Below are 26,982 nucleotides of genomic sequence, written 5' to 3'. Positions count from 1 at the left end.
TGGCTCCAGGGACAGAGCAGCCCACACCTGTCACAACAACCAAGTGGTCCCCAGTGATGGAGAGGGAGTTAGCAATGGTGTTGGCAGGATGTTGAGCAGGAGCCAAGAGGCTCGCAGAGGTAGATGTGCTGGCAAAGATTGATGATGTAAGACAGAGAAGCCCCCTGAGTGTGGTCCTGGAAGGCCCACCAGAGCTGCCCTCACTTGCGCAATGATAACGTGCCGGAGAAGTACAGGCACCTCAGGACTCTGTCTGGCTGTCCTCCAAGGCCAGGGTTGAGCGAACAGATACCACTTTAGAGCTGAGCTCCCAGGGGTCAGTGGGAACAGTGGATTCCAGAGAGCAGGGGTTTAGATGATGTAACTGTTGGAAGGGAGCAAGGTCAGCGTGGCAGCCAGGAGTGAACCAGCAGGGTTCTCTGGTGACCGTGGCATTCCCACTTCATGCTCTGTGGCCATAACTGAATAGCACAGACTAGGTAATCTAAAAAGTAGTTTATTTAGTTCATGGTTCTAGAGACTGAGAAGTCCAGCACCAAGGTGCTGGTATCTGGTGAGGGCTCTCTTGTTATGTCATGACAGGTGGGAGAGATCAAATGTTGAGGCACAGCATGCCACTAATGCCATCATGGGAAGTAATTCTAATTACTCCCAAAGTCCCCACCTCCAAATACCATTAACATTTTTTTCTGTTGTTGTTTTGGGAGGGCGATTGAACCCAGGGGCTTTAACCACTGAGCCACATCTCCAGCCCTTTCTTATATTTTATTTTGAGACAGGGTCTTACTAAGTTGCAGAGGGCCTCGCTAAATTGCTGAGCTGCCCTTGAACTCTCTATCCTCCTGCCTCAACCTCCTGAGCAGCTGGGATTACAGGCATTTGCCACCATGCCCACGGGGATTAAATTTTTGGTTAGGCAATTTTCCACCACTGTAACAAAGTACTTGAAACAATCATCTTAGGGCTGGTGAGATAGCTCAGCTGGTAAAAGTGCTTGCCTCACAAGCACAAGGCCCTGAGTTCGATCCCCAGTACTGCTAAAAAAAAAAAAAAAAAAAAAGAAACAATCATCTTAAAAAGAGGAAAGATCTGGGTTTGGGTTGTAGCTCAGTGGTGGAGCACTTGCCTAGCACATGTGAGGCCCTGGGTTTGATCATCAGCACCACATAAAAATAAATAAAATAAAGGTATTGTGTCCAACCACGACATGTATATATATATTTTAAAAAGAGCAAAGATTTATTTTTTCTCACAGTTTTGGAGGTTTCAGTCCACGGTTGGTAGGCCCTTTGCCTCTGGCCCTGTGCAAGGAAGAACATCATGGCAGAGGCCTGTGGTTTGTTTATGTGTTTAGTGTTTCTTTCCCTTGTCAGAATGTAAACTCCAGGAAGGCTGGACATTGCTTATCTTTGTATTTCTAACACTTGGTACAGTGAGGAAGGAAAGCGGGAGGGAGGAGGGAGGAAAGGGGGGAAAACTCGAGTTCGCATGCCTGAACAGACATCGTCAAGGCTCCCACTTACTCTGAATTAACCGCGGTTGCACCTTGGGCGGGGCGGGGCCCGGAAGGCGAGCCTGGAACCAAAAGGGCGGGGCCTTCGCGGCGCCGTCGTCATGGAAACGCGCTCGCGCCCCGCGCAGAACTACAATTCCCAGCAGTCCCCGCGTTTCCGGTTGGCAAGATGGTGGCGCGCAGGAGAAAGCGTGTGGTGAGGGACCCTGAGGCGGGCGTTCCGAGCCCACCCGGGTACTACGGTGAGCAGCTCCGGGACGCGAGGCCGGGAGAGGGAAGGGCATTGCTGGGAGGTGGCCCGGGAGTACCCGGGGCGGCCGCGTGGCTGGGCCACGGCAAGTCGGGAAGCCCACGCGGCGCCCTTCTCCCGGGTCAGCCCATCTTGGGGATGGCCTTCCTCACAGAGGCCGTCCCTCCAGGCCTGTGCAGAGACGCTCCCTGCCTCCCCTTCACGCTGAAGGCTGCTTTCTTGCTCATGGCCTTCAGCCTCCTGACTGTGGGCCGCATCTGTGGCCCCACTGCGAAAAACAGAAGGCACCCCAGCTTCGTGAAGATCGGCACTTAGGGAATCCGCGTGGGCCCTCGGTCAGGACCCACAGCGGGTGGGTCGTCGCCGGCCAGAGGCGGGCCCGGGTCCGGCTCTTGAGAAAGCGAAGTTTGAACCAAAACCTGAAGAATGGGCGCGGGGACGAGGTTTGGTGTGCCAGGCAGAGAGCCGCGTCTGGGGGGCCTGGTTTATGGGGATCAGAGAACCCGGGCGGTAGAGGATGGTGTCTAAAGAGACCACGGGGCAGGCCAAGACCCCCGCGCCCAGCGCGTAGGAGTTTGGTGTGGCCCCAGAGCAGCGGCGTTGGGGCTTCCCTCGTCTCCCCGTGGGAGGCCAGGTTGCAACCTCTGCCGCCGGCGCGGGAGCCCGCCTTGCTCCTGGACCCCTCTCGGCAGTGGAGATGCCGGAGGGAGGCCCCGGTGAAGGAGAAAGTGTGGATCACGACCTCCCTCGGGCCGCCTGCCCCTGACGCCGTGCCACCGTTTCCCTTCCAGCCATTCCCATCAAGTTCTCAGAAAAGCAGCACGCTTCGCATTACCTCTACGCGAGAGAACACAGCGTGCGCGGGGGCGCCCCGTCTGCTTGGCCTCAGAAGCGCACCCTTTTTGTCCTCAATGTGCCCCCGTACTGCACCGAGGTGAGCTGGCAGGGGCCTGCGAGCTCTGGACCGGGCTGTGTGGCCCCAGGTGAAGTGCTCCCAGCGCAGCGTCAGTGTGACTTCTGGTGGCAGGAAATTGACTCTTCTTTTTTCTTGTTTTTGGTACTGGGATTAAACCCAGGGACACTCAGCCACTGAGCCAGCCCTTGTTTTTTTTTTTTAACTTGTCAATGGATCTTTTAAAATTTTATTTATTTACATGGGGTGCTGCGTATTGAACTCCGGGCCTCACACATGCCAGGCAAGCACTCTACCACTGAGCCACAGCCCAGCCCCCCAGCCCTTTTTGTATTCTTTTATTTAGAGACAGGGCTTTGCTAAGTTGCTGAGGCTGACTTTGAACTCAGGATCCTCCTGCCTTTGCCTCCCCAGTTACTGGGATTACAGGCATGAACCACCAGGCCCAGCCAGGAAATTGGCTTTTTAAAGAGTTTTTGTGTGTATTGGAGATGAACCTGGGACCTCACTCGATCCCCGATCACTCTATTCCTGAGCTACACCCCCAGCCCTTTTATTTATTTATTTTTTGAGATGAAGTCTCAACAAATTGCTGAGGCTGGCCTCAAACTTGTGATCCTCCTGCCTCAGCCACCCAAGTAGCTGAGATTACAGGTATGTGCCACTATGCCTAGCATTAAAAAGGATTTAAAAAATATAATTTTATTGAAAATTGTTTGAATTAAATTGTTCTTGAGTATAAAAATGATAGCTGTCCATGGAGGTGGGGAATGTAAGAAAATAAAAATTACCTCTAATTTTGACTAGAAACATTAATTTTTTTCCACAGAAAGTATTAAATTTGGTATTACATACACTTATAGAAGTAAACCAGGGAGTTGCTGGATTTGGGATAAATTTTTTTTTCAGAAATACTAATTTCTAAAAGATCCCGCTTAAGGATCTTAAAGGGAGAAAGAAGTATGAAGAGGAAAGGTAAGCGAGCCAGCTGTGGTGGCACATTCCTGTACCGCCAGCAGCTTGGGAGGCTGAAGCAGGAGACTCTCAAGTTCAAGGCCAGCCTCAGCAGCTTAGTGAAACCCTAAGCAACTTAAATGAAACCCTGTCTCAAAATAAAACATGAAAGGAGCTGGGAATGTAGCTCAGTGGTAAAGTGTCCCAAGGGAGGTGACCTTTACTGAAGTGTAGCGAATGTGGAGAGAAGGAAGGGCCCAGGCCATTGCTCTGCGGTTTGGTGCGTTTCACAAACTGAATGTGGCCACGTAGTCAGTGTGGGAACCTGAGCCAAGAAACGTCGCCACACCCTGGTGTTCCCTCAAGTCCGTCTAAGCATCCTCACCGGTGGCCTTGGTTCTAACAGTGGAGATTTGACCCTTATTTCTGACTCAGGTGGTTAAGCTTAGTTGTCTTATAACACCAGAAGTATCCCCACCTATCTTTTATGATGGAGGGCGGGCATGTCTGCCTCCCAGTGCTGTGTGGGAACTGGTCAGAGGACATGGCACCCTGGCTTTCTGGGTTGGGCAAACATGGGCTTTCGGTCCTTTGGGATCCCTGACTGCCACCCAGGTGTAGGGAGTCTCTGGGGAAAGCCCTGAAAAATGTTCACCTTCTGCTTCCCTCTGGCCATGGCAGGAATGCCTGTCACGTCTCTTGTCCCCCTGTGGCACTGTCCAGTCTGTGGAGTTGCAGGAGAAGCCGGACCTCGCTGAGAGCTCAAAGGAATCCAAGTCGAAGTTTTTTCACCCTAAGCCCATTTCGGTAGGTCCCCAAATTCCAGGTTCCACTAGAATGGCAGCATGAGGTGGGGCAGGGGCAACTGGTGTCCCTCGCGTAAGGGATGGTGGTGTGTAGGTAGGTGCTGGGTTGGCCGCGGGACTTTGAGAGCATTTCCTGGAGTCCTGGGTTAGTCCAGTAGTGTGTGATCTAGGAGCCGGTCCTGGGGGCTGCCCCTTTTCCTTTCCCAAATGTGCTGCATCTTTTGATTTCCTGCCTGGTGATTTCCATTTTCTGTGATAGAGCTTAGGGACCATCTCTACGTGCCCTGCAGGGCCCCCCTGGGCTCCCTGCTTGCTTCTCACTGAGGTAGAGTCCTCCTCAGGCTGGGGACCTTGGTCTCCCTGAGCACTGTGCCTTCCATGTTTTCCCAAGTGCCTAGAGCTCACGCCTCCTGGCCTGGAGTCTGACCTGCTGGGTGCCCTGTCCTCTCTCCGCTCCAGGCCTGGCTTCCATGAACCTGCCCTAGTGTGGGTGGAGCCCAGTTTTCACTGACTCCCTCCTGAAACTGGAGAATGTCCCCTGTATATCCCCTCTCCTTGGGGAGAGCTGGGAGCAGGTGTCCCTTCCAGTAGCAGTTGGGTAACTAAGAGTGTGACTGTCCCCCACCCAAAGTCTCCCCTGGCCCAGCAGCAGGTTAGGTGAGGGCAGGTGTCCTCTCTTGACACCCCCCCACCCCCCAGGGCTTCCAGGTAGCCTATGTGGTGTTCCAGAAGCCAAGTGGAGTGTTGGCTGCCTTGACCCTGAAGGGCCCTTTGCTCGTCTCTACAGAGAGTCACCCTGTGAAGAGTGGCATTCACAGTGAGTACCAGGGACCTGCTCTCTGGGCCCCGGGTGGGTGAGGGGAGCTTTCTGGGGCAGCTTCTGTGAATGCCATGAGCCGCATCCGCTCCCTGAAGGCAGTGTGAGGGAGACGAGGTGGCAGGGCCATGGCTGGGACTTGTTGTAAGATGTTAGCCTAAGGCTCCACACTAGGTGGGCAGAGGTGAAGACCCAGCCTGTGGCCACTAGAATCTTAGCACTCGCCTCCTGGACCACAGGTCTCAAGTCCTTGCAGCCTTGTTCGGGGGTAGGTGGGGCCTGAAGGTGGAGCCTGAGGCAGCTGCTCTCCTTGTTCTCTCCTGCAGAGTGGATCAGTGACTACGCAGATTCCATGACTGACCCTGAGGCCCTGAGAATTGAGGTGGACACGTTCATGGAGGCATATGACCAGAAGATTGCTGCGGTAGGGGCTTTCAAAGGGACACTGTCCCTGTGGGAGGGTGGGGCTGTGAGTATGTGATGTGACTCCCAAGGGGGATGGGTGGTGGCAGCCTGCCCTTGGTCACCTGTGGAGTCCAGCTTTCCCTGCTGAATCCTTGGCTACCTGGCTGGGTGACATTGAGTCCAGATGGACCGTAGGGGATGAGGGAGGAGCAGCATTGGCACCTCTGTGCCCGTGCCCATACTCAGCCCCTGCCCTGCACCGTGGCTGAGGGGTCGCAGGCACCTGCAAGTGCTCAGGTGGGTCTGAATCAGGAGGAGGATGGGAGGTCCACTCCTTGGGCCTTGGAGGACAGAGGCGTCCTGCCTGGCGGTCGACAGGTGCTGTTCCTTACAGGAGGAGGAGAAGGCCAAGCAGGAGGAGGGTGTTCCTGATGAGGAAGGCTGGGTGAAGGTGACCCGCCGTGGCCGGCGGCCCGGGCTTCCCCGCACTGAGGCAGCCAGCCTGCGGGTGCTGGAAAGGGAGAGACGGAAGCGCGCGCGCAAGGAGCTGCTCAGCTTCTATGCCTGGCAGCACCGCGAGGCCAAGATGGAGCGTAAGGCCCCCAGGCGGGGGTGGGAGGGTGTCCCCAGCACAGTTCTGAGTTAGGGTGCTAGCCTGGCAGCACCCCCGTGCTCCAGGGGCATCTTGTCACCTGTGGCTGCTTGTGCTGCTGTTGCTGAGCCCCTGCTCCACTGTCTGGTTGGCTTGCTCACAGGACAGCTGCCCTGTGGTCCCAGGAGAGGGTCCTGGCCTGAGCCTGGGGTGTGGGCTCTGCAGCTGTCTTCACCCCCAACCCTGTTGCTGGCTCTCTCTCATCTGCTACATCGTCCCTTCTGTACTTGTTCTTTTCTTCTCCTTCGAACCTGAACTTCACCTGACAGCCTCCATCAGCCCTCCCTCCATTAGGCTCCAGATCCCCACCTACCCTATGACCTAGATCATTCACTGAGCAGTCACCATCTGAGTTTGGTGGCACTGGGGCTGGAGGGGGAGGCGCCTGGACTACTTCACCTGGGGGTGGGGGAGGGCACAGGATCTTTTTTCCTCTGGGCTTCTCATTGGTGCATTTTTATCTCAAAACTCTGGCATGTCACTTCTGACCTGGCCTGCAGTCAAGTACTGAGTTCCGATTCCTTGCAGAACCCAGACCACAACCCAGAGCAGGCAGGGTGGGGAGGCCTGGCGGAACCACCCCATGCCCCAGGAAGCGAGGGTGTGCCAGTCTCTCTGGGGCAGTGGGCTCTCCTGCACAGGGTGCCGTCTGACTCTGCTTTGTGTCCCCTCACACCCCCAGACCTGGCACAACTGCGAAAGAAGTTCGAGGAGGACAAGCAGAGGATCGAACTGATGCGGGCCCAGCGCAAATTCCGACCCTACTGAGCCTTATGGGCTGTGGCCCATGGAGAGCAGCAGTGACAGTGGAGCGTGGGGCCTGACCAGTGAGGACACCAGGGCCTGCTGGCCTGAGAGATTGGGCTCTGCAGAGCAGCCACTAGGCCAAGGGGCTGCCGTGTCCTGTAGCCCCGTCAAGTCTGCATGGGCTGGGAGTGCAGGACAGGGTCACCCCTCGGTCCCTGTGCTGAAGCATGCTGGGGCCCAGCAGGAGGATTTGGCCCTCAGAAGTGGCTCATGTCCATCAGGAAACCAAACACCTGTCTGCTCGGGTCTCCCCTTTTCCTCACAGAAGCCCCTGCTGGCAGTGGAACAGCCTCGAGGGCAGTGAGAAGGCAAGAGCGCTTTATTTTACATCCAGGCTGGCAGTGGGGAAGGCCCTGCTTCCCTCCACCGTGAGCAGCTCACCTCAGGTCATTAGCTGCAGCACAGGCACCCAAGCCTAGACACTGTCCCCTCGAAGTCATCATCTTGCCCCTTCCTCCTCCTCATCGCAGGAGTCTCTTCTCTCCATCTTAGTCTTCAGGATCCGTGAGGCCTGGCACCACCCTACCAGCCACGAAGAGGCTGGCAGGCGTGAGCATGAGGTGGCTGTAGCCCAGGTCCAGAGCTACTGTGGGACTGGACCCCTGCGTTTGCTCTGTAAAAAGGAGCTGATGATACCGGCCACGTGGTGGGGCGCGTTCATGTGGACATAGTGGTTGCCAGGGACTTCCACGAACTGGAACCGCTGGAGGAGGGGAGGGAGGGGAGGTGTGGCCAGAGGAAGTGGCACTGCCCTCCCGTGGCCTGCTGCTGCCCCCGGATCCCACAGTGTTCATGTGCCCTGGGGGGATCAAAGCCTGGGGGCTCAGGCCGCCCAGGGATCCAGATGCCCAGGGATCCGGACCACCTGCATTGAGAAGCTGTGGCACCAAGCTGGGGAGGCCACTGGCAGGGTTGTAGCCCAACAGGTAGATGAGGCCCCCTGGAAAAGCAAGGTTGGAGCCCCAGCCGGTCTCAACCTCAGACCTGGAGAGGAACACCACCCGGGGAGGCTGGCCTCAGCTCTCCCGCCAGCTGCCGGCCACAGGAGGGCTGCTCTTTTGTGATGGTACCCAGAGGGGTACACAGGCCCCAGACTCTGATGTTTCTGTGGGTAACGATCATAAAGTGCTGGGTGCTCCCGGGCCAGACAGTGTCAAGGTCATAGCACAGGCCCCACCCCAGCCTGCATGCCCCCTGGTAGGACTGGTGCTGGGAGTGGGGGAGGTGAGTGTGGGGCGTGGCCCAGGGGCACAGGTGGGGACAATAAACTAAGACTGCCTGGGGAAGGCCTCTTTCCTGAACTCTGATTCCGTGTGACCCCAGGTCTCTAGGGCTGACCACAGTGGGGAGTGAGGCCCCTGGTTCTTCAGGACACTCGGACCTGGGGCCAGCCCAGAGGTCCCAGTGCAAGGTGAAGCAGGGTGGGTGGACGCCAGCAGCCTCAGCCTGTGTGCGTTTCCTTTTTTCCCAGTGGTGGGGTTGAACCCAGGGACGCGCCGCCTCCCACAGTGCTCCCTGCTCTCCTGGTTACAGGCTTCCAAGCTACATCCCCAGCCCTTTTTGTTTTGAGACAATTAACTAGTTGCTGGGGTTGGTGTGCTCCACGGTGCTCAGCCGTTACCTCTTTCAGGACAGATCTCAGCACGTGGAGCATGAACAGCAGGGGCTCCCTGTTGGCATCATTCTCACGTCTCACGTCGTTGTATCCTTGTGCTGCTCTGGAAGCGAGAAGAAATGGGGTCCCCCTTGGACCCTGCCTCCAGTGGTGCTCACCCTGCCCCCAGGGTTCCAGGCCACAGAAGAGGCCAGGTCTGGCCACCTGCTACCCCTGTGGCTTTCCCACAGCTGGGTCCCTGTGAGGCCAGGTTTAGTGAGCTCAGTCATTCCGTATGAGCTCACGCTCAGCTGGCCAGGCCAGACTGACTTGCCAGGGCAGGGTCACAGCCACTGCATGCTGGGGTTGTAATCTGAACAAGCTCCTAGGCTGGAATTTTTTTTTCTTTGGCGTACTGGGTATTGAACTTGGGCGCTTTACCACTGAACTACATCTACAGCCCTTTTTGTTTTTTATTTTGAGACAGGGTCTCACTAAGTCGCTGAGTCTGGCCTGGAACTTGCAGTACTCCTGCCTCAGCCTTCCGAGTATGCCACCATGCCCCTCTGAGCTCAGGCTTTGCTTTATTTCTTTTTTAAGATTTATTGAACTACTATGTACCTACTGTGTGGTCCTCCCATTGAAAGCACCATTGCATGGTTTTTAGTTCAGATTGACCTCAGTCTGTGATGGGTCGTGTCCCTGTAGCTCCATGGGAAGTGGAAAGCACCTTTCTACCCTAAGCTGCCTGACGCCCAAGCATGGCAGGGATCTCGACTGACGGCTGCCACACCCGGTGTTGGGGAGGCTCGGGTTGCATGTTGTAGCTCAGGACAAGTACACATTCCACGTACCATTCCACTTTTGCACCATCGGAAAGTCGAAAAGTCCCAAGAGCCGTAGCACCTCGGGTCCCGTGAGGACCACCACACCCTGCCCCGCTCTGGGAAGCCGACTCACTTGACCAGCAGGACGCGGGCCCGCAGCTGCTGCACCGAGCGCTGGAACAGCTCCCTGCTGACGAAGTCGAAGCTGTGCTCCGGCTGCAGAGAGACAGGGGAGTCCTCACGCCAAGAGCCTGTGGTCCTGCGGCAGTGGCCTGCTGAGGCCACCTCGCACTGGCTCCAGACCAAGCGCGGCACCTCCACAGAGGCCTCCGCCGCCCCCTTCCCACTTCTGCTCTTGCCTCCTGCCTGCCGTGGCTGCCCGGCCAGCAGAGTGGCCTTTTTGACTCAGTACTTCTGGACCTGCATCTTAGAACCAAGGCATGGTCCCCCATGCGCCTCTTCCCCCCCACAGGCTGCAGCCTTGTCCAGTCAGCCTGAGACTCGGGATGAGACATCTGTCCCCATGGGAAAGGACCTTGCCTGACCCATGGTGCAGGGTGCATTCCCCGCGCTTCCCCAGCCTCTGCTGCCTTCCCCACAGCCCTGACCATCCTGTCCTCACTGCTGCGTAGGCCCAGGCTGCCCTGCCCGGCACTGGCCACTGGCCATAGGTGACCGCAGAGGTGCTCTGTAGGAGTGAAACGCCTGCTGGGTTTGGGACTTCCTGGAAGAGTAACATTGATGTATGTTCTTGAAATGACGTCTTGGATACCCTGAGTTAAATTAGAGATACTACGGCTGGGCATGAGCAGGTGGGCCTGGGCAGGTAGCCCCGTGGCATAGCGCCTGCCCAGTACGTGCCGGCCCCCGGCCCCAGCACCGCAGTGGATTTGCCCTGCTTTCTTTTTGCTCTAGGAAATGTCAGGTTCCGTGAGGCTCACCACTGGACTGGCACTCCAGTCTGAGAACCTGAGAGCGCTCCCGGCACGCCTGGCGACAGGTACAGCTGCAGCGAACGGGACAACTCAGCTCCCTGGAGGACCGACCCCAGCACGCCGCCTGCAAGGCTCTGCCCCACCACAAGGCAGAGAAACCTTGTCGCTCGGCGGAGCCCTTGCCCAGCATGCCAAGGCCCTGGGTTCCTCCCCAGAGCCACGTGAAAAGGGGACAGAAACATCCTGAGGATGCACACAAGCCACTTGGTCAGGGCCACAAAACTCAGAGCCATCGTTCTGTCCTGACGCTCTTCCAGCTGTTTCCTGCTGCTCACAACCGAGATGACCTCTGGTGCTTTCCCCTAACAGGGGTTCCCACATCTCACAGGAGGCCCACACTCAGGAGGCCCTGAGTCCCAGCCACTGTGACCAGGCACTGAGGGGCTCCCTGAAGTGCTGAGGCGGACGTTCAGGCAAGCGCTTTCCAGAAGAAAGGCTAGATCCGAGGCTAGGAACCTGGCCGCAGCGGCCAGCTAACAGGAGAGGGCGCCACGACTCAGCTCAGGCGGGGCCTCGGCCTCGAACCACTCCTCTTCTTGCCAAGATTGGGGCTCTCTGGCACCGTGAGACCCTAGACCAAATTTTAAGTTGTTCTCCAGGCCACGGATCGAGGGACATACTCTCCACTCGAGTCCGTGGGGTGGGAAAAACACAGGCTCATGTTTCTGTGGCACTTTTCCAAAGGACAGCGGAGGCCGATTCTCCAGCAGAGCATCTGGGGCCTCGGGCCGCTGGGTGTGTCCTTTCTCTTTGTCTTTTCCTCCTCGCTTCCTCCACACCTCTTTTTAGATTCTGTTAGCTTCATTCCTGATCAGCTCCTAATAATTAAGGTATAACTTGTAGCAAAGCCCAGCCTGGACTGTCAGCTCGTGATGGCCTTTCATAGGTGAACACGGGCACGTGACCTTGGCCTGGGTGAGACACTGGGCAGATGCCCGTGACTCCCCCTTGCTCCAGCCCTGTGGGTCGATTTGCCTCTGAGCTCTGCAAGTGTGATCACTGTTTGTAGCCGGCTTCTTTCACTCTGGAAATGGGTCTGCAACATTGTTCCATGTGCAAAAATGAATGTAAACACAACAGAAAGCCCTAAAACAAGAGTCTGTGTCCTGCATAGCTAAACGTGAAAATGCACAGGAGACTGGGTCTGTCAGGATGTGTCATTTGAGACAGCAAATAAAGGAGGTCTGGGAGCACAGCACATGCCTATAACCCCAACAACTCAGGAGGCTGAGGCAGGAGGATTGCAAGTTCAAAGCCAGCCTCAGCAACTTAGTGAGACCCTGTCTCAAAATTAAAAATTCTGGGGGGTAGCTCAGTGGTAGAGTGCTTGCCTAGCATGTGCGAGGCTCTGGGTTCAATCCCCAGCACTGCAAAAGAGAAAATAGAAGAAAAGAAAGAACGGGGGAGGAATCTAGTGAGGAACGCACATGTCACACTTCAGAATCTTCTGAAACATTCAGAAAACCTATAGGAAGCAGTTAGAAAAGTGGTCCAAGTGCATCAAAGACTTAAGAACTGAAATTTGGCCGGGTGGGGTGGTGCGTGCCTGTGATCCCAGCGGCTTGGGAGGCTCAGGCAGGAGGATCGAGAGTTCAAAGCCAGCCTCAGCAACTTAGGGAGACCCTGTCTCTGGTACAAAAAATAGGGCTGGGGACATGGCATGGTGGTTGAGTGCCTCTGAGTTCAATCCCGGATACCCCCCTCCCCCCCAAAAAAAAAGCTGAAACTATAGAACTCTTAGAAGAAAACATTGAGAAAAACCTTCATAACATTGGATTTGGCAATGCTGTTATGAACGTGATACCAAAGGCACAGATGATCACAATAAAAATAGATAAATTGGACTTCATTAAAATGAAATGGGGCTGGAGACGTGACTTGGTGGTAGAGCCCTTGTCTAGCATGTGTGAGGCCCTGGGTTCAACCCCAGCACCACCCCCCCAAAAAAATTAGAGCTGGGCACAGTGGCACATACCTAAAGTCCCAGAAGCTCAGGAGGCTGAGGCAGGAGGATCACAAGTTCAAAGCCAGCCTCAGCAACTTAGCAAGGCCCTAAGCAACTCAGTGAGACTCTGTCTCTAAATAAAATACACAAAAGGGCTGGGGATGTAGCTCAGTGGTTAAGTGCCTCTGGGTTTAATCCTCAGTATCAATCAACAATCACAGTGAGCTGGGCATGGTAGTACATACCTGTAATCCCATTCACTAGGGAGGCTGAGGCAGGAGGATTGCCAGCCTCAGCAATTTAGCAAGGCCCTAAGCAACTCAGCTAGACTCTCTCTCAAAATAAAAATAAGGGCTGGGGATGTGGTTAAGTGCCCCTGGATTAAATCACCAGTACTAAAAACAAAACAAAAACCCCAAAAAACAAACAAAAAATTAGAACTTCTGTGCATGAATAAAGTGAAAAGGCCAGGCGTGGTGGTGCAAGCCTGTGATCCCAGCAGCTGGGGAGACTGAGGCAGGAGGATCACGAGTTCAAAGCCAGCCTCAGCAACTCAGAGACCCTGTCTCTAAATAAAATATAAAAAAGAGCTGGGGATGTGACCCAGTGGTTGAGTGCCTCTGGATTCAATCCCCAGGACACACGCACACACACGCAAAATAATAAATAAAAATAAGAAGATTGAGACAGTCTATTGAACAGGAGGAAGAAATAAACATCCAGAACTAAAACTCAAAAAAAAAAAAAAAAAAAATCCCACACACAATCCATTAAAAAATGGACCAAAGAAGACACTGAGCAGTCGCACACAGACGGAGAAACACAAATCAAAGCCACACGAGGAAGCGTGGCACACTCCTAAGACACTGTCATCAGGAAGAGGCAAGATAGCGCCCAGAGTGGAGGAAGGAGCCCTGGATACAGGTGCAGCCGCAGTGGATGGTTGTTCAGTGGTTTCTCAAGAGGTCAAGCAGAGTCGCCATGTGACCCAGCAGTCCCACTCTGGTAGATCCAGAGGAACAGAGAGCAGGGACTTCCACAGCAGCAGCATTCACAGCAGCCAAAGGTGGAAACGACCAGGTGTCCATCAGCAAATGAGCAACAAAGTGTGGTGCACACAGTGAATATTATTCAGCCTTGAAAGGAGTGAGACTTGGATGCGTGTTACAACAGGGACGGACCTTGAGAGAAGCCGGATGCAGGAAAAGCGTGGCATAAGCCACTGACATGAGATGCCTAATCTGCAAACTCATGGGGACAGAAACAGAGCTAGAGGCTACCAAGTCCCCTCAGCTGTTTACTGACAAGTGGTTGGACTGATAACTACATAACCACGATGCGCGTCCCCATCAGGTGCGTCACTGAACACCTTGAAAATGCAGCACCGAGCAACAGGAAGCCAGCGGGGAGAGGAGATGGCGGTACTCACCCAGGCGATCCTCCGGTCTCTGTTCAGCACCAGACCTGGAGAGGCACAGAGCAGTGTCCTCAGGGCCCTGAGTCACTGGAGGGACTCGCCACAGCCTCTGGGGCCCGCGGCCCTCTCGGCTGGGACATTGCTACACCTGGGGTGCTGAGAGCACCAGCCCTGGACTCCGGGCTTGGGTTCTGCTGGAGCAGAGCTGGGCCGCAGCCCCCAGACCACAGGCCAGGGGAGCCCACAGGAGTCCCTGCCCCACAGGGCAGTGCCGATGGTGTCAGAGCGGTGTCACCTGCTGCACTGCAGGTGACCGCCACCTTGAAAGCCACCCAGTGCAGATGGGGGATGGAGAAGGGGACCTTCTCAGCAGGCAGAGGGGCACGAGCTGCCGGCATCACGCAGGTGAGACAGTGAGGCCCCTCCCTTCCTGCAAGGTTTGGCTCGAGGACACCAACGCAGCCACCCTCCTGCTCAAAGCGGGAGTGCCTCGCCCGGCCTCCAGTCCCCCTGGTTTATTTTTCTCCATTGCTATGCACGGAACCGGCCCGGGCCACCGTCACCCTGCCTAAAACGCGCTACTACTGACGGAGCCACCCTCCTTTCCTCTGCTGGACAAGCTTCTGTGAGAACACGTCCAGTCTGTGCCATGCAGGACTGTTCGAGAGGTGCTGCTGGTGTCCCCTCTGGGAGGGAGAGGCTGGGAGGGTTCAGAGGGCGGGTGCTGTTCTGTTGTTTGTTGGAGGAGTACATGAGTGCTGTTATTAACAGTACTGCTTGCGATTATTTAATGTGCATATATAATAACCTACCAACAAGGTTTTATTTTTTACTTAATTACCTGATTCTAACATTCACATGGAAAAATAACATGCAAGAATGGAAGTCGGGTGCAGTGGCACATGCCTGCCATCCCAGCTACTCAGGAGGCTGAGGCAGGAGGATCTCAAGTTCGAGGCTAGCCTCAGCAACTTAGTGAGAGCCTGTCTCAAAACTTAAAAAGGGCTGAGCGCACATTCAAAACCCTGGGTTTGGCCCCAGCATGACTAAAAAAGAAAAAAGAAAGGAAAAAAAAAAAAGGTGTCAGACAACTGAGGAACTATCTGGAAAAAGAAAGTCAGATCCAAACCTCATCCTATACACTAGGTAAGGACACAAGAGTAAATATTAAATGCAGATACTAATCACAAAACAGTACTAGACTCAAACACGAACTTTTAACTGCAACTCAAAATCCAGAAAAAGTCATATGTTCAATTAGAATAAAATAATATTCTTCATTGCAAGAAGAAAAAAAGGAAAGCAACTACCTTAAGTGGAGTCAAAGGGTGAATTAAAACGCAGGGGGCAGTATCTGCGATCCAGTCTCCCGAAGGTCCCTTCCAATTAAGATTAAGGGCCAGGAGCAGGGAGATGGGCGGGAGGGAACGCGGGAGAGAAGGCCCTGCGCGGCAGAGAAGGAAAGACCGTACTCAAGAAACTCAAGACAGCGAAATTCCAAACAAGTGACATCCAGGGACACAGGCCCCTCAGCCGGCAGAGGTGGGGCTGCCGAGGGACAGTGAAGATACCCGGCGACGCCCTGGAGGCCGCTGGGCTCACCTGGCCAGGAAGCGGTGCCTCAGTGGTTCTGATCTGTGTGCCTGCCTTCATCCTTGGCTGTGTGGATGTCCACAAAGCCCAGGGACAGCGAGCCTGCCCTCAGCCAGTGTCCCTCCAGAGGCGGCTGGTCGTTGGCCTGACTCCCACAGGGAATAGGTGGACCAGCGTCCAGTTTCCTACCAGAGGCATGGAGGCCTCAGAGGAGGCTGGTGCGGACCAGCTGTGCGGAGGGAGGAAGGTGCAGATCTGCATTACGCACTGCACCCAGGAAGCCGGCGAGGGTGAGTGCGTCCGGAACTTCCTGTGTTGGAGGCTTAATCCCAACCACATGCAATGGTATTCGGAGGCGCCTCTGGGAGGCGACTGAGTCATGAGGCCTCTACCCTCATGAAAGGATTAGTCGGTGGATTGTTATAAAGTGGGCTCTCTGGCGCTCTTGCCTGTGATGCCCTCTGCAGCAAGAAGGCCCAGGCCAGATGCAGAGCAGACACCTTCTCTGCGCTCTTGGACTTCCCAGCTCTGGAGACTCAAATAAGTTTGTTCATTTGTTCCTTCCTTTCTCTTCTTCTTCTGATTGAACCATACCTGGCCATCACTACCACTGAGCTACACCCCAGTCCCTAAATTTCTACTCTTTATAAATTCCCTGGCCTCAGGTATTTTGTTATAGTGACAGAAAGCAGACTAAGATGAATATGAGAAAGCTCAGAAGGGGGATTACTTGCAGGTGAGCTAGGAACAAGATGAATGGGAACGAGACAGCGAGACTTTCTACTCCTGTGACTCTTAAACCACATGATTTAGCACGTGCTAAAAAAGTTAATGTTAAATTGAAAACAAAACTAAAATCATGTCTGGGTTGCTACCTCTGCCCAGCCCCTTTAGAAATGCCCTGGCCCCCTAGGGATGCTTAGGTGGGGCTAGGCCTCCTGGCTGGAGAGCCAGCCTTTGAAGAAGGGGGTGGCTGTCTGAGCAAGGAGCCGATTACAGAAACACGAAGGAAAGCTATTTTCTGTACTGATTAGGTTTCCCACTCTAATTAGAGATTCCGCAACTCTTAGACGATAAACCTGGTGTCTAATTGTTGACAGAGGTTCTAGCCAGGAGTTTGTCTCTGCAAGTAACTGGGAGGTTCTAGTTGGTGCGCCAGCAGATCACCCGGCCTCCTCGTCCCAGGCAGAGGCCTCTGACCTCTCGGCTGGCAGAACTGGCGCCACCCCACGCTCCATCTTCCTCTGCCTGGGCTCCCGCTGCTCAAAGGATGTGAAAATGTTTCAGAAAGGGGTGGTCCTGGGGGATCACTGTTTCCTGTGCCCCGAGGTCTGACACCACGTCCTCCAGCCTCTACCTGACACCTGTGCAGCCCCCGGCAGCACATGGCTGCTCTGGGCTGGCCGGTGTGGCATGGGTGACAGGTGCTCTTGTCAGCCTTCCCGCCAGGCGGAGCGCGGTGAGGGGGGCTGCCTCGCTCTCTGTCTCTGCCACCCTTCCACCAGCTCAGGGTGGGGCTGGGGCCATGTGTCCGACGTGCTGAATGTGGGAAGGGACGACGACCGCAGGCCGGGCTGGAAAGAAGACCGCGGAGCCTCTCTGGCCCTGGTGTGCACACATGCAAACAGGGCATGACTGCTGGGACCCTTGCTGGTCACTTCCTGCCCTCCGGGGGTGGCCCCTTCCCTGTCTTCTCCTTCCTCTCATGGTTTCGGATCAGGATTCTGGCCTCGGGACAATGTGTGGCTGGCTCCAAGGTACAGGTCCTTGCTCTCACTGCCCAGGGGTCTGAGGGGTGGTGTGTCCACATATCCAGCCTCTGTGGCCTGAGCCCAGGCTTTCTGAGCCCTCCAGTGATCAGAGGGAATGGGAGCAAAGGCAGAGAACCTTCCGGCCCGCTCCCTCCCCCTACGCTGGGAGTCCCCAAGGTCACCCGTGCAGGTGCCAGCAGAGGCCTGGCAGAGGGGCAAGTGCCTGTTCACAGGGGCAGCGGAGCCTCTGTGGGGCCACGGGTGGCCCATGGGGAACGCAGACTGTGTTGCCAGATTGCCGACTTTTCAAGAGAAAGCAGACTGGTCTGTCTGCACATAAGATCTTCCTATTTTAAATATGGGCGACCTATTCCAAATTCCCCCATGCCCAGTTTTCTTGTTTAAACCGCGCAAGTCAAACGGTGCTCACGACCGGCATGCAGCTGGACTTGAGGGGACTGAGCACCCGTGGTGGGGCTTCCAGGCAGGACAGACAGTTTTTTTTTTTTGTACTTAGAAAAATAAATCGGACTCTACCAGCTCCAGAACCTTCAGAGAGATAAGTTTGTTCCTTGGTCCCTCCCTCCCTTCCTTTCATTTACCAAGGCACCCAACCACTGGGCTGCATCCCCAGCCCTTTTTTTATTTCTGAGATTGGGTCTCACTAAATTGTCCAGGCTGGCCTCAAACTTGCGATCCTCCTGCTGCAGCCTCCAGATTACAGGTGGGGAACGTACCAGCTCTGGGCCCAGATATTGACTCAGGACTGCCCCTTTGTCCTAAGGGAACCTAAGCAGGCATGGATTCTCCCCCTCCTTCCTGCAGACACTTCTAGCCGGCACTGGGACGTGGGCTGGGTTGTCCACATTTAGATAAGGGTGTAGACAAGGTGGGCACCTCGCACCTCCTCTCTCCCCCTCTCTCCCCCTCCACCCTGGAGTATGTACATGGCTAAGTCAAGCTCTGCCACCAAGGTCCTGGCCTTGCTAGGAGCCCCCTAGGAGCCTGGAACCGATGCCCGTGGCGGCTCCCTCACCTGTTCCAAGAGTCTGACCCAGCTCTCTGCCTTTAAAGGAGCCACCTGGGGCTTGGGGCGTAGCTCAGGGACAGCGCATCTGCTCTGCGTGCCTGAGGCCCTGGGTTCTGCCACAGCGCTCTGAATTAAAAATGAATAAACAGCGAGCCAGCTCAGCCTCTCCAGCACTCCACACGAGGTGCCTCCTTTCAGCTGCCACTCCCCGTCCCCCTTAGCAGTTGTCAGTGATTGTGTTCACCATTTCACGTGACCTCCAGATTAGCCTGGTTCTGTGCTGGGACCCTCTGTGTTGGCTGCTGTGTGGGACTCGCGTCCTTGACCTTCCTCCATGATGGGATTCCGGAGAGGGGAGACAAAGGTTTAGGGACAATAACTTCATGGGTCACAAGTGGCACCTGAGGCCAAAACACTGCCAGGCATATTTCATGGGACTCTCATAGGGTGTCATCAAATTCTGGATCAGTTAACAACACCTGAACACTTATAGCCCAGCAGGTCAACAGCTCTCCTTGAGCAACTGGACATTCTGCCGTACTGGACCAGACTTCCCACATGATACCACTGAGGGACCGAGCCAGGTTCGCGGGCTCCAGTCCCCACCACTCCCGTGGCCTCACACCGGGCCAGCAGGATGAATTCCACAGCTTGCCCAGCCCCACAGGCACCTGGGCTTTTGACCCCTACCTCGCTTGGCACGTTATAAACTGAAGTCACACTCACCACCTTGCTTGATCCTATCAGGCTACAAGGGCAAACATCCCAAGACCTTGTTTGTCATCTGAGAAAACAAGGGAGGGACTGTCCCAAGATCGCTCAGCTAGCCATGCCAGGCTGGAATGCAGGTCTGTGCCCAGGGCAGTGCCAGCTTTTACCTCTGCTCCTGAGAGTGGCTTCCTGCGTAGGATCTGCTTCTCTTCCGAAAATCTACCTTCTCCGCCAAGCCTCCTCCTTGCTCAACTCGGGGGCGTCATTTCCACAGAGGGCGTTTGTGAAAGGCACCCCCTGGAGTTGTACCACCAGAAGTCCAGGACCCCCAAGAGAGGGGCTGTGGGACTCCTTTTTGAATACTGGGGCTTGAACTCAGGGTCGCCTAACCACTGAGCCGCATCCCCAGCCCTTTTTGGTATTTTGTTTGAGACAGGGTCTCACTGAGTTGCTTAGGGCCTTGCTAAGTTGCTGAGGCTGGCTTTGAACTCACCATCCTCCTGCCTCAGCCTCCCGAGCGGCTGGGATTATGGACATGTACCACGGCGCCTGGTGCAGCTGTGTGACTCTTGCTCGCTGCCACCCCCATAGCCTGACAGGGGCCTGCACGGAGCCCCCTTAGTAAAGGTTTCCTACAAGGTTCTCAAGTGTGAACAAACAAGGTGCAGAAAACACTGCTGCCTGCAGCCCGCGGAGCCAGGCACCCCTAACTCCATCTGTTCAACCCTCTACAGCGTCGCTCGGACCGAGGATGTCTTTGCCACCCCCCACAGGCCTCACACCAAGCCCCAAGCCTGGCCGGGCGAGTCCCTGACACCAGTCCTCAGTGAGGACAGTGACAGTGCGCAAGGCTTGGACGGGGGTCCTTTACCTGTGGCCACCGGGGTGGTTCCTCTCTGCAGGAGGAGTTGTGCACACTCCTCGCCCACGTGGCTGTTGTTCTTCAGGAACCTGTGGGAGACAAGGATGCTGACCACCTGGCCGGGGGCTCAGATGGCGAGAGGAGGGCAGTGAGAGGCGGGCACCAGGAAGGGCGCGCCGGCAGGCCACCTGCGCACATGGGTGTGTTTCCACTCCCAATGGTAAATACGGCGGAGCCCTGGCCTACTGGGCACACTGCTAGAAGCAGGAGGGGCGCATGTTACCAAGATGGAGACGGAGTCAGCAGGACAGGGAAGGGAGGCTGAGGCTGCGAGCAGGACCGGCACCAGCAAGGTGCAGGGGAGCTGCGGGTGCGGGAGTGGGAGGTGTATGTGGGGGCAGGCTGGTCACCGCAGAGTGTGGCAGAGGTGACGGACATGGCTCTAGCCCCTCGGGTGGAAGAAAGGCAGGGAAGGCCCCGTGGGGCGTCTGAGGACCGCCAGGCCCGGTGCTCAGGGTGACCACAGGAAAGGAGAGGTTGGGGTGGGTCTGTGGGTGGGAGGAAGCCCTCCTGGTCTCAGAGGGAGTCCCCCAGGGTACCTGCAGCCCCCAGGCCGCCCTCCCCCCCACTCCCAGCACCCACCCCTGCAGTATCTCCTGCGGGCCAACCACGCGCGGGGGCTTCTGGGTGGCCTCCACCTGCAGCATGTGCTCGATGGCTCTCCGCTTGTAGGTCAGCAAGTTCTCCATCTCCTGGGGGGCGTTGGCTGGGCAGGGAGGGCTCCCGACTGAAGACCAGGTCCCCTCCCCTGGCCCTGCTCGCCGGGCCCCTGCTAGTGCTACCCAGTGAGTCCTGTGCTGCCAGGGCCAGTTCAACCCTGCCTGCAGCCAGGGACATTGCCGGCCCCGGTTGGACGACGGGGAAGGAAGGGAGTTAGGCGCACGGCCAAGGCATGGTATCAGAGGACCAGGCCCAACTGCCGAGGGCGGCGACTCATTTGGTTCTACTGTTGCCGTCACTCCTAGTGGCGGTGAGGGGCTGGCAGAGGGGGCGTGGAGCCAGGCCCTCCCACGCTCACCCCCCCAGAACAGGGGACAGGGAGGGCCAGGGGCTCACCCAGCCCCACCCAGGAGGGAGCCCTGGACACCACATCCACCCTGCCGGTGGGGAGCTGCAGAAGAAGGCAGGACGTGGGCCCCGCAGGGCCGCTGGAGAGCAGCACCCAAGCTGTTGGTTCACGCCATGGACTCTGACCCAGCACCTACTCTGCACCGTCTGGGGACGTGGCGACAGACACACGGTTCTTGCCCTAGCGGAACCGCGGACATTTTACAGATAAGAAAACTGAAACTGATGAAGTAGATGTGTCACCACCGAGAGGTGGAGCCGTCCGAAAAAGAATGGCAGACCCCTGGAGCACTGAGCACAGCGCCTCATTTCAAAAGGGAGGAAACCAAGGCTCAGAGAGGCCAAGGGACTTGCTTTGGGCTACACAGCAGATGAACACCAGAGCCAGGTCTCAGATACAGGGGGCAGCGCTGGCTGGTGTTGGTGGCAGTGGCCGGAGGGGTCAGTACTCTTCCTGTCAGTGGTCACTCAAGGGTGCTCTGTGTGGCTGTGCAAGTGTGCGTGGCAGGGATTAATTGGCTGAGTGTGAGTGTCGTGGGCTCACGGGGCTGCGTCCCAGCACTTCCTTGACCCAGGTCCCTTCCCCTCCGCCCCCGCCACTCATGATCCACGGGCGTTCTGTTGCTCCCAGGACACGCACAGGATTTCCACGCCCCTTCCCTGAGCCTCCTAGGGCTATAAGCCTGGAAGGCTTTCCTCTTTGGAGGTTCCCTGACCCCGTCCACCCTCGGCCACCCTGATCTACCAAAGGAGGCAGGGCTGAGGACACCAGCGGGCCTGGGTCTCCCATGACAGCCTGCACAGCGCCCCTCTTACATTAATGTCCATGGCAAACGGCGACGAGTCCAACAAGATAAGTTCATCCACCATCTCTGGGAAGATGCAGGAAAACTAGATGCAACACCAAAGGGAAGGGTGAGCAGAGAGGGCAGCCGCAGCTCTTCCCTGCGCTTCCTGAAAGGCATTTCAGGTCGGGGAAGGGGCCCCCAGGAGGCCAGAGTGAGAACCTCGGTCCCTTCAGGTACCTCCCCTGGACCCCCCCAGGTCTGCGCCCCGCACCCAGCTCCAGACCCTGGTGGCAGCCAGACTGAGGGCCGGGGAATGTGGGGACTCTGAACTCCATCAGGAATCTGCACCCCTCACAATGGCCATTACTGCCTGACCTGCAAAGCGCAGGGGGTCTAGAAGCAAACTGCCCAGCCAAGGAGAGCCGGCTACTGAAACGTGAGGAGGCCCTTCTATCCGCTTCCCCACTCCCCACCAGCCCAGGTGGCCAGAGCAAAGCCAATTACTCACCATGCCGCCTACAATGCCTCCTGGGGACAAAAGAGGACAAGGAGCAGTTGGCACACGCCCTTGCTCCAGCGAGGGATTTGCTTCTTAAACTCAGGCCCCCCTGCCCTGGCTCATCAGGCTCCTTCCAGACATGACCACTCACAAGGCCACCTCTCCCTCATCAGGTCAGGGAATAGCCACCTTTGAGCCACAGGTCTGAGGTCAGAGGCACAGAGGCCAAAGGTCAACATCTAAGGACATCCTGTCTCTTCTTGAGGTTCTCAGAGGTGCGTGACAGGAACCACGTGCCAACTCCTGCCCCCCACAGTCCCCAGCAGGAGGCCAGTCAGGTGCTGGCCAAAGGGTACTCACCAAAACTGTGGCCCATGAGGGAAAAACGACTCCATTTCAAGGCTGAAAATACATGGAGCACAAAGTCTGGATGGGTGCACCTCACAGACCTTCTTTCCTGCTGTCCCTGGGCTCAGGAAAATCCCTCTGCACCCAGGAGACCAGCGTAGTGGGCCCCAATGGAGGAAGCAAGCCCTTCCTGGAGACCTCTCAAACTGCCCCAAGTCACCCAAGAACTGCTGGTGGAACTGGGGCCAGACCAGAGCCACACGGAGCTCCAAGCAGGAGAAGGCACGTCCCAGGGCACCCCCACGCCCGGCCTCCTGCTCACCTGCCGCAACTCTTCGGACCTCACTCACAAAGTTCTGGTGGTAATACGGGACACCTGGGCTATAATGGGACGAGAGCCCATGACCTCCGAAATCCATGGCGACGTAATGGAAGTCTGGGCCGGCGGTAAGGGGCAGAAGGGTCCCTGTTAGCTGCCTCCCGCCCTCCACGCTCACTGCTCTTGGCCCCTCAGCTTCCCTTCACCCCCAGCCCCACCTTGTGGGAGGAGAGGGATGAGTCTGTCGAAGGAGTTGGCGTTGTCCAGCCAGCCATGCAGGCAGAGAACTGGGGGGCCCTGCAGAGAGCCCCAGGCTTTGGCAGCGATGTAGCCCCAGGGCACAGTCAGCTTCAGCTCTGAGAGCAGACCTGAAGGACAGCGCCACTCACTCCTTCACTGGTTTGTTCATGAAGTCAGCACTCCCTGAGCCCCTCATCTGCCCAGGACATTAGCAGTACAGCCCCCTGCCCTGGCCCCGGGCAGAGAGAGCTAGAAGCAGGTGTGCGGACACCCAGGGAGGGACAGAAATCCTTGTCCGGCTTGAGTGGATGCCTCCATTTGTACTGCGCCAGAACTGGAGAGTGGGTTGGGGGTCTGCTGGCCTGGACCCACCACTTACTACTGTGTGACCCTGGGGCAAGTTCCTGAAATGTCTCTGAGTCCCAGTTTCCTTTTCTGCAAAGTGGAGTAGAGTCTGGGCATGGTGGCACATGTTTAAAATCTCAAGGACTCCAGAGTCTGAGGCAGGAGGAACACGAATTCAAATCAAGCCTCAGCCATTTAGCAGGGCCCTAAGTAACTCAGTGAGACCCTGTCTCTAAATAAAAAATACAAAAAGGGCCGGGGATGTGTCTCAGTGGTTAAGTGCCCCTGGATGCAATCCCCAGTAACACAGATAACAGAGCTAGGGATGTAGCTCAGTGGTTGAGAACTCTTGGGTTCAATCCCCAGTACTGCCATAAAAAGACGGAAAAAATGATTAATAATAAAACAAAACAATTATAACAATATGCCGCAATAAAAATTATGTGGAGCAGGGTAAGATATCACACGCACATAATTCCAACTACTTGGGAGGCTGAGGAGGATCCCAAGTTTGAGGCCAGCCTGGGAAACTTAGTGAGACTCAAAGAGAAAAAAAGCCTGGGGGGCACTGGGGATGCAGCTGGGAGGTAGAGTGCCAGGGGGACGAGCCCCGAGGTTCAATCCCAGGACAGCAAACCAAAGTTATGTGACTGATCTCTCAGAATACTTTAGGAGAGACAAAAGAATCCTGTTCAGGCGGAGTTGCTATTGAATATTTTTGGACCTCGGGTAACTGGAGCTTTGGAAATCATAACTGTGGATGGGCGGGGTCAGCCTTCACGGAGGCCCACGTGGGTGCTGAGCACTGGACACTACTAACTCCCAACTCCCCACATCCTCGCTTCACACAGTGGGAAACTGAGGCACAGGGAGGCACTCTTCATGCCCCGGTCATTCGGGTGAACGCGACGGACAGAGGGTTTGGGGCAGGCAGCACCGCTCCACCACCCCGGCGCTACCACCAGCGCCGCGCTGCCTCGGGCCTACTCTGGTGGGATCTGGCCCAGCGCTGACCTCTTCGCCCCGCTGGCTCTCCCTGCCCGGCCGGAGACCTCTGCACCCCCACATCCCACGCTTCTCTCCTCCCGGGACCCTGGAGGCCACGTGCGGCAGGATCCTGGGCCGCCCACCCTCCAGCCCGTCTGGCTCTGCACGTCCCCCGGACAGCAGATGAAGGAGCAGCGACACCCAGGAGCGCGGGGCGGTCAGTGACCCTGCTCACGGGCCCGAGAAGTGGGTGGGCGCCCCGGTGCTCGCGCGTGGCCTCCCCCGTCCCACTCTAGTCTAAGGGGCCCTGGTGCGGCGCTTCACCCATAGTTCCGCTCCCCAGCGCCACAGTCACTCCGGCAGGTCCCGGCCGCAGGGAAGAAAGGGGGCACGGGGAGTGCAGGCCCCGCCTACAGTCCAGCCCCAGGTCCCGCCCACGGCCCGGCCCCAGGTCCCGCCCACGGCCCGGCCCCTAGGTCCCGCCCACAGCCCGGCCCCAGGTCCCGCCCACGGCCCGGCCCCTAGGTCCCGCCCACAGCCCAGCCCCAGGTCCCGCCCACAGCCCGGCCCCTAGGTCCCGCCCACAGCCCAGCCCCAGGTCCCGCCCACAGCCCGGCTCCTAGGTCCCGCCCACAGCCCAGCCCCAGGTCCCGCCCACGGCCCGGCCCCTAGGTCCCGCCCACAGCCCGGCCCCAGGCCCCGCCCACAGCCCGGCCCCAGGTCCCGCCCACAGCCCGGCCCCAGGCCTCGCCTCCCCACCTCACTTGCAGCGCTTGGCAGAGACTTAGCAGTCGCCGGCCTGAGCCCTGTGTGGCCTGCCCTAGAGGCCGAGTCGCGCAGCGGAGGCTGTGAGCTGCGGAGCCCCAGGAGCCTCCCAACCCCTCCCCTGACCCCGGGCGGGTCGCAGGGAGTGGAGCATGACTTGCTGGCCGCGCGGGTGGCGGGACCCTGGCCCCAGCGCAGCGCCTAAGTGCGCCCCGGTCCCTCAGTGCCGGGAGCTACCCAGCGGGCACCCACAGCAAGCAGGGGCGGGTGCTCGCTTTGTTTATTTATTGAGACAAGGTCACACTAAGTTGCTGAGGCTGATCTCGAACTTGCGATCCTCCTGCCTTAGCCTCCAGAGTCGCTAGCTTTGTGTTGACTGTTAATGTCTGCCTGGAAGGCTGGCCTGCGTCCCCAGTGTTCCCACCATGCCTTGGGGTCCTCAACAGAGTCTGGCACAAACTCGCCTTAGTATTTGTCCTACGGGTGAATGAATAAATGTATCACCTGGGAATGTGAAGGACGCCCTCCAGGTGGGGAAAGTTTCTAACCAATACTGTCCAGTCTGCAAAAGATCAAGAGCCCCAAGTCATGAAAGCCATGTAGGGGGCAAGGAGATTCCCTACAGGAAAACCTACAAGAATGGAAGCAAAACGCACCCTTTGAAGCCTTAAAGTGGCAAGTGTGGGACAAAGTCGAGCAAATGCTTCTTGTTGTGTCACTGACTGGTCGGAAACCTGGAGGAATGGGATGTGGTCTCTAGGCTCACAGTCCCTTGGGGCCCACGACTGGGGACCACAGAGGGCAGGAGAAAGACTGTGGTGACTTCTCCCTAGGATGACAGGGAGCCCAGCCAGTCCCTGAAGACAGAAAAGACCAGGGTCTGCAGAAGGTAAGGGGGTTCCCAGCCATGCAATGCAGGGAAAGTTGTCAGTGGAGAAAACGTGCCCCCGCCTGCCCACCGCAGGGCAAGGGGCCAGGAGCAGGGTGGCAGCAGGTGATGTCGGGTTTGTAGTTTGGTCTGCATGGTGGGGTCCAGGGAGACAAGGAGCTGGGGCAGGCCGTGAGACCATTTCCATGAGGGGTGCACACAAGGGGGTGTCATTAGCTCAGGAAATGCTTTGACCCCCTGTGGATATGGATCCTTAAGGAGTTATGCAGGGGGTCACAGACCCTGGGTGACGGAGGCATTGCAGACTTGACCCCTGTGAATCAGGTTGATCCGTTTCCCCTTCTGCCCTGAGGACCCGCTGCCACTTCCTCTTCGTGGGCGAGGCCTCATTATACCTGGGCACCAGCTCAGTGTGCCTGGGGGAGGCGCCTCCTGCATCTTCACCCTCAGACTCCCTGAGCCAACGGGCCCCTCCAGCAGATTGCATCGGCTCCCCGCTTCCTGTCCCTCTGGCTCGTGATCTCAGTCACCCACCTCCGCCCAGTCCTCTCATCCCAACCACTATCCAGCTGTTTCCTGCCTGCCTTGCCCTCTTCCATTCCTGATCTGGGGGCAGCCCTAGGAAGGCACAGCAACCCCCTCCTGCCATGCTCTCCACCCACCTGCCCTATGGCCATAGCCTCCTCCGTAAAGACACTGTAGCTCCCATCTTCCCTTCAGGGACTCCGAGGGGCTTCTCACTGCCTGCTGGGGAGGGGCGGACTTCCTGGCCCAGCATTTGATGCCCTCCCGGGGCCCTTCGTCCCTTCTCTTCAGCTCCCGGGTCCTGGCC

The 26,982-nt window shown here is 57.0% G+C and overlaps 2 protein-coding genes across 10 annotated transcripts; one reads left to right on the top strand and one right to left on the bottom strand.

The window, feature by feature from the left end:
• Window positions 1-1,664: 1,664 nt before the first annotated feature.
• On the top strand, window positions 1,665-7,282 carry RRP7A (ribosomal RNA processing 7 homolog A). The gene is made up of 7 exons (XM_079141250.1): window positions 1,665-1,755; window positions 2,555-2,697; window positions 4,312-4,437; window positions 5,136-5,253; window positions 5,580-5,677; window positions 6,053-6,251; window positions 6,993-7,282. Exons 1-7 carry the CDS (start codon window positions 1,683-1,685, stop codon window positions 7,076-7,078), a joined length of 843 nt encoding a protein of 280 aa, XP_078997376.1. The 5' UTR covers window positions 1,665-1,682; the 3' UTR covers window positions 7,079-7,282.
• A 139-nt stretch (window positions 7,283-7,421) lies between these two features.
• SERHL2 (serine hydrolase like 2) lies at window positions 7,422-24,918 on the bottom strand. 9 transcript variants are annotated; one of them, XM_079141229.1, is made up of 13 exons: window positions 24,821-24,918; window positions 23,143-23,292; window positions 22,928-23,041; window positions 22,618-22,659; window positions 22,267-22,286; window positions 21,787-21,861; window positions 20,485-20,594; window positions 20,031-20,096; window positions 19,852-19,931; window positions 13,908-13,942; window positions 9,672-9,754; window positions 8,739-8,835; window positions 7,422-8,222 (listed from the first exon to the last, which is right to left on the bottom strand). In XM_079141229.1, the coding sequence occupies exons 1-13, from the start codon at window positions 24,822-24,824 to the stop codon at window positions 7,941-7,943; spliced, it is 1,158 nt and encodes a 385-aa protein (XP_078997355.1). In that variant the 5' UTR covers window positions 24,825-24,918; the 3' UTR covers window positions 7,422-7,940. The 9 variants fall into 9 exon arrangements, with proteins under 9 accessions (XP_078997355.1, XP_078997359.1, XP_078997356.1 ...); XM_079141233.1 differs by having other exon boundaries at window positions 7,422-7,820; XM_079141230.1 differs by having other exon boundaries at window positions 21,787-21,840.
• Window positions 24,919-26,982: the final 2,064 nt, after the last annotated feature.

The sequence above is a fragment of the Sciurus vulgaris genome, assembly GCF_902686455.1.
Source record: "Sciurus vulgaris genome assembly, chromosome: 5".
Taxonomy (NCBI): Eukaryota; Metazoa; Chordata; class Mammalia; order Rodentia; family Sciuridae; genus Sciurus; species Sciurus vulgaris.
This window is presented reverse-complemented; position numbering and strand designations above follow the sequence as displayed.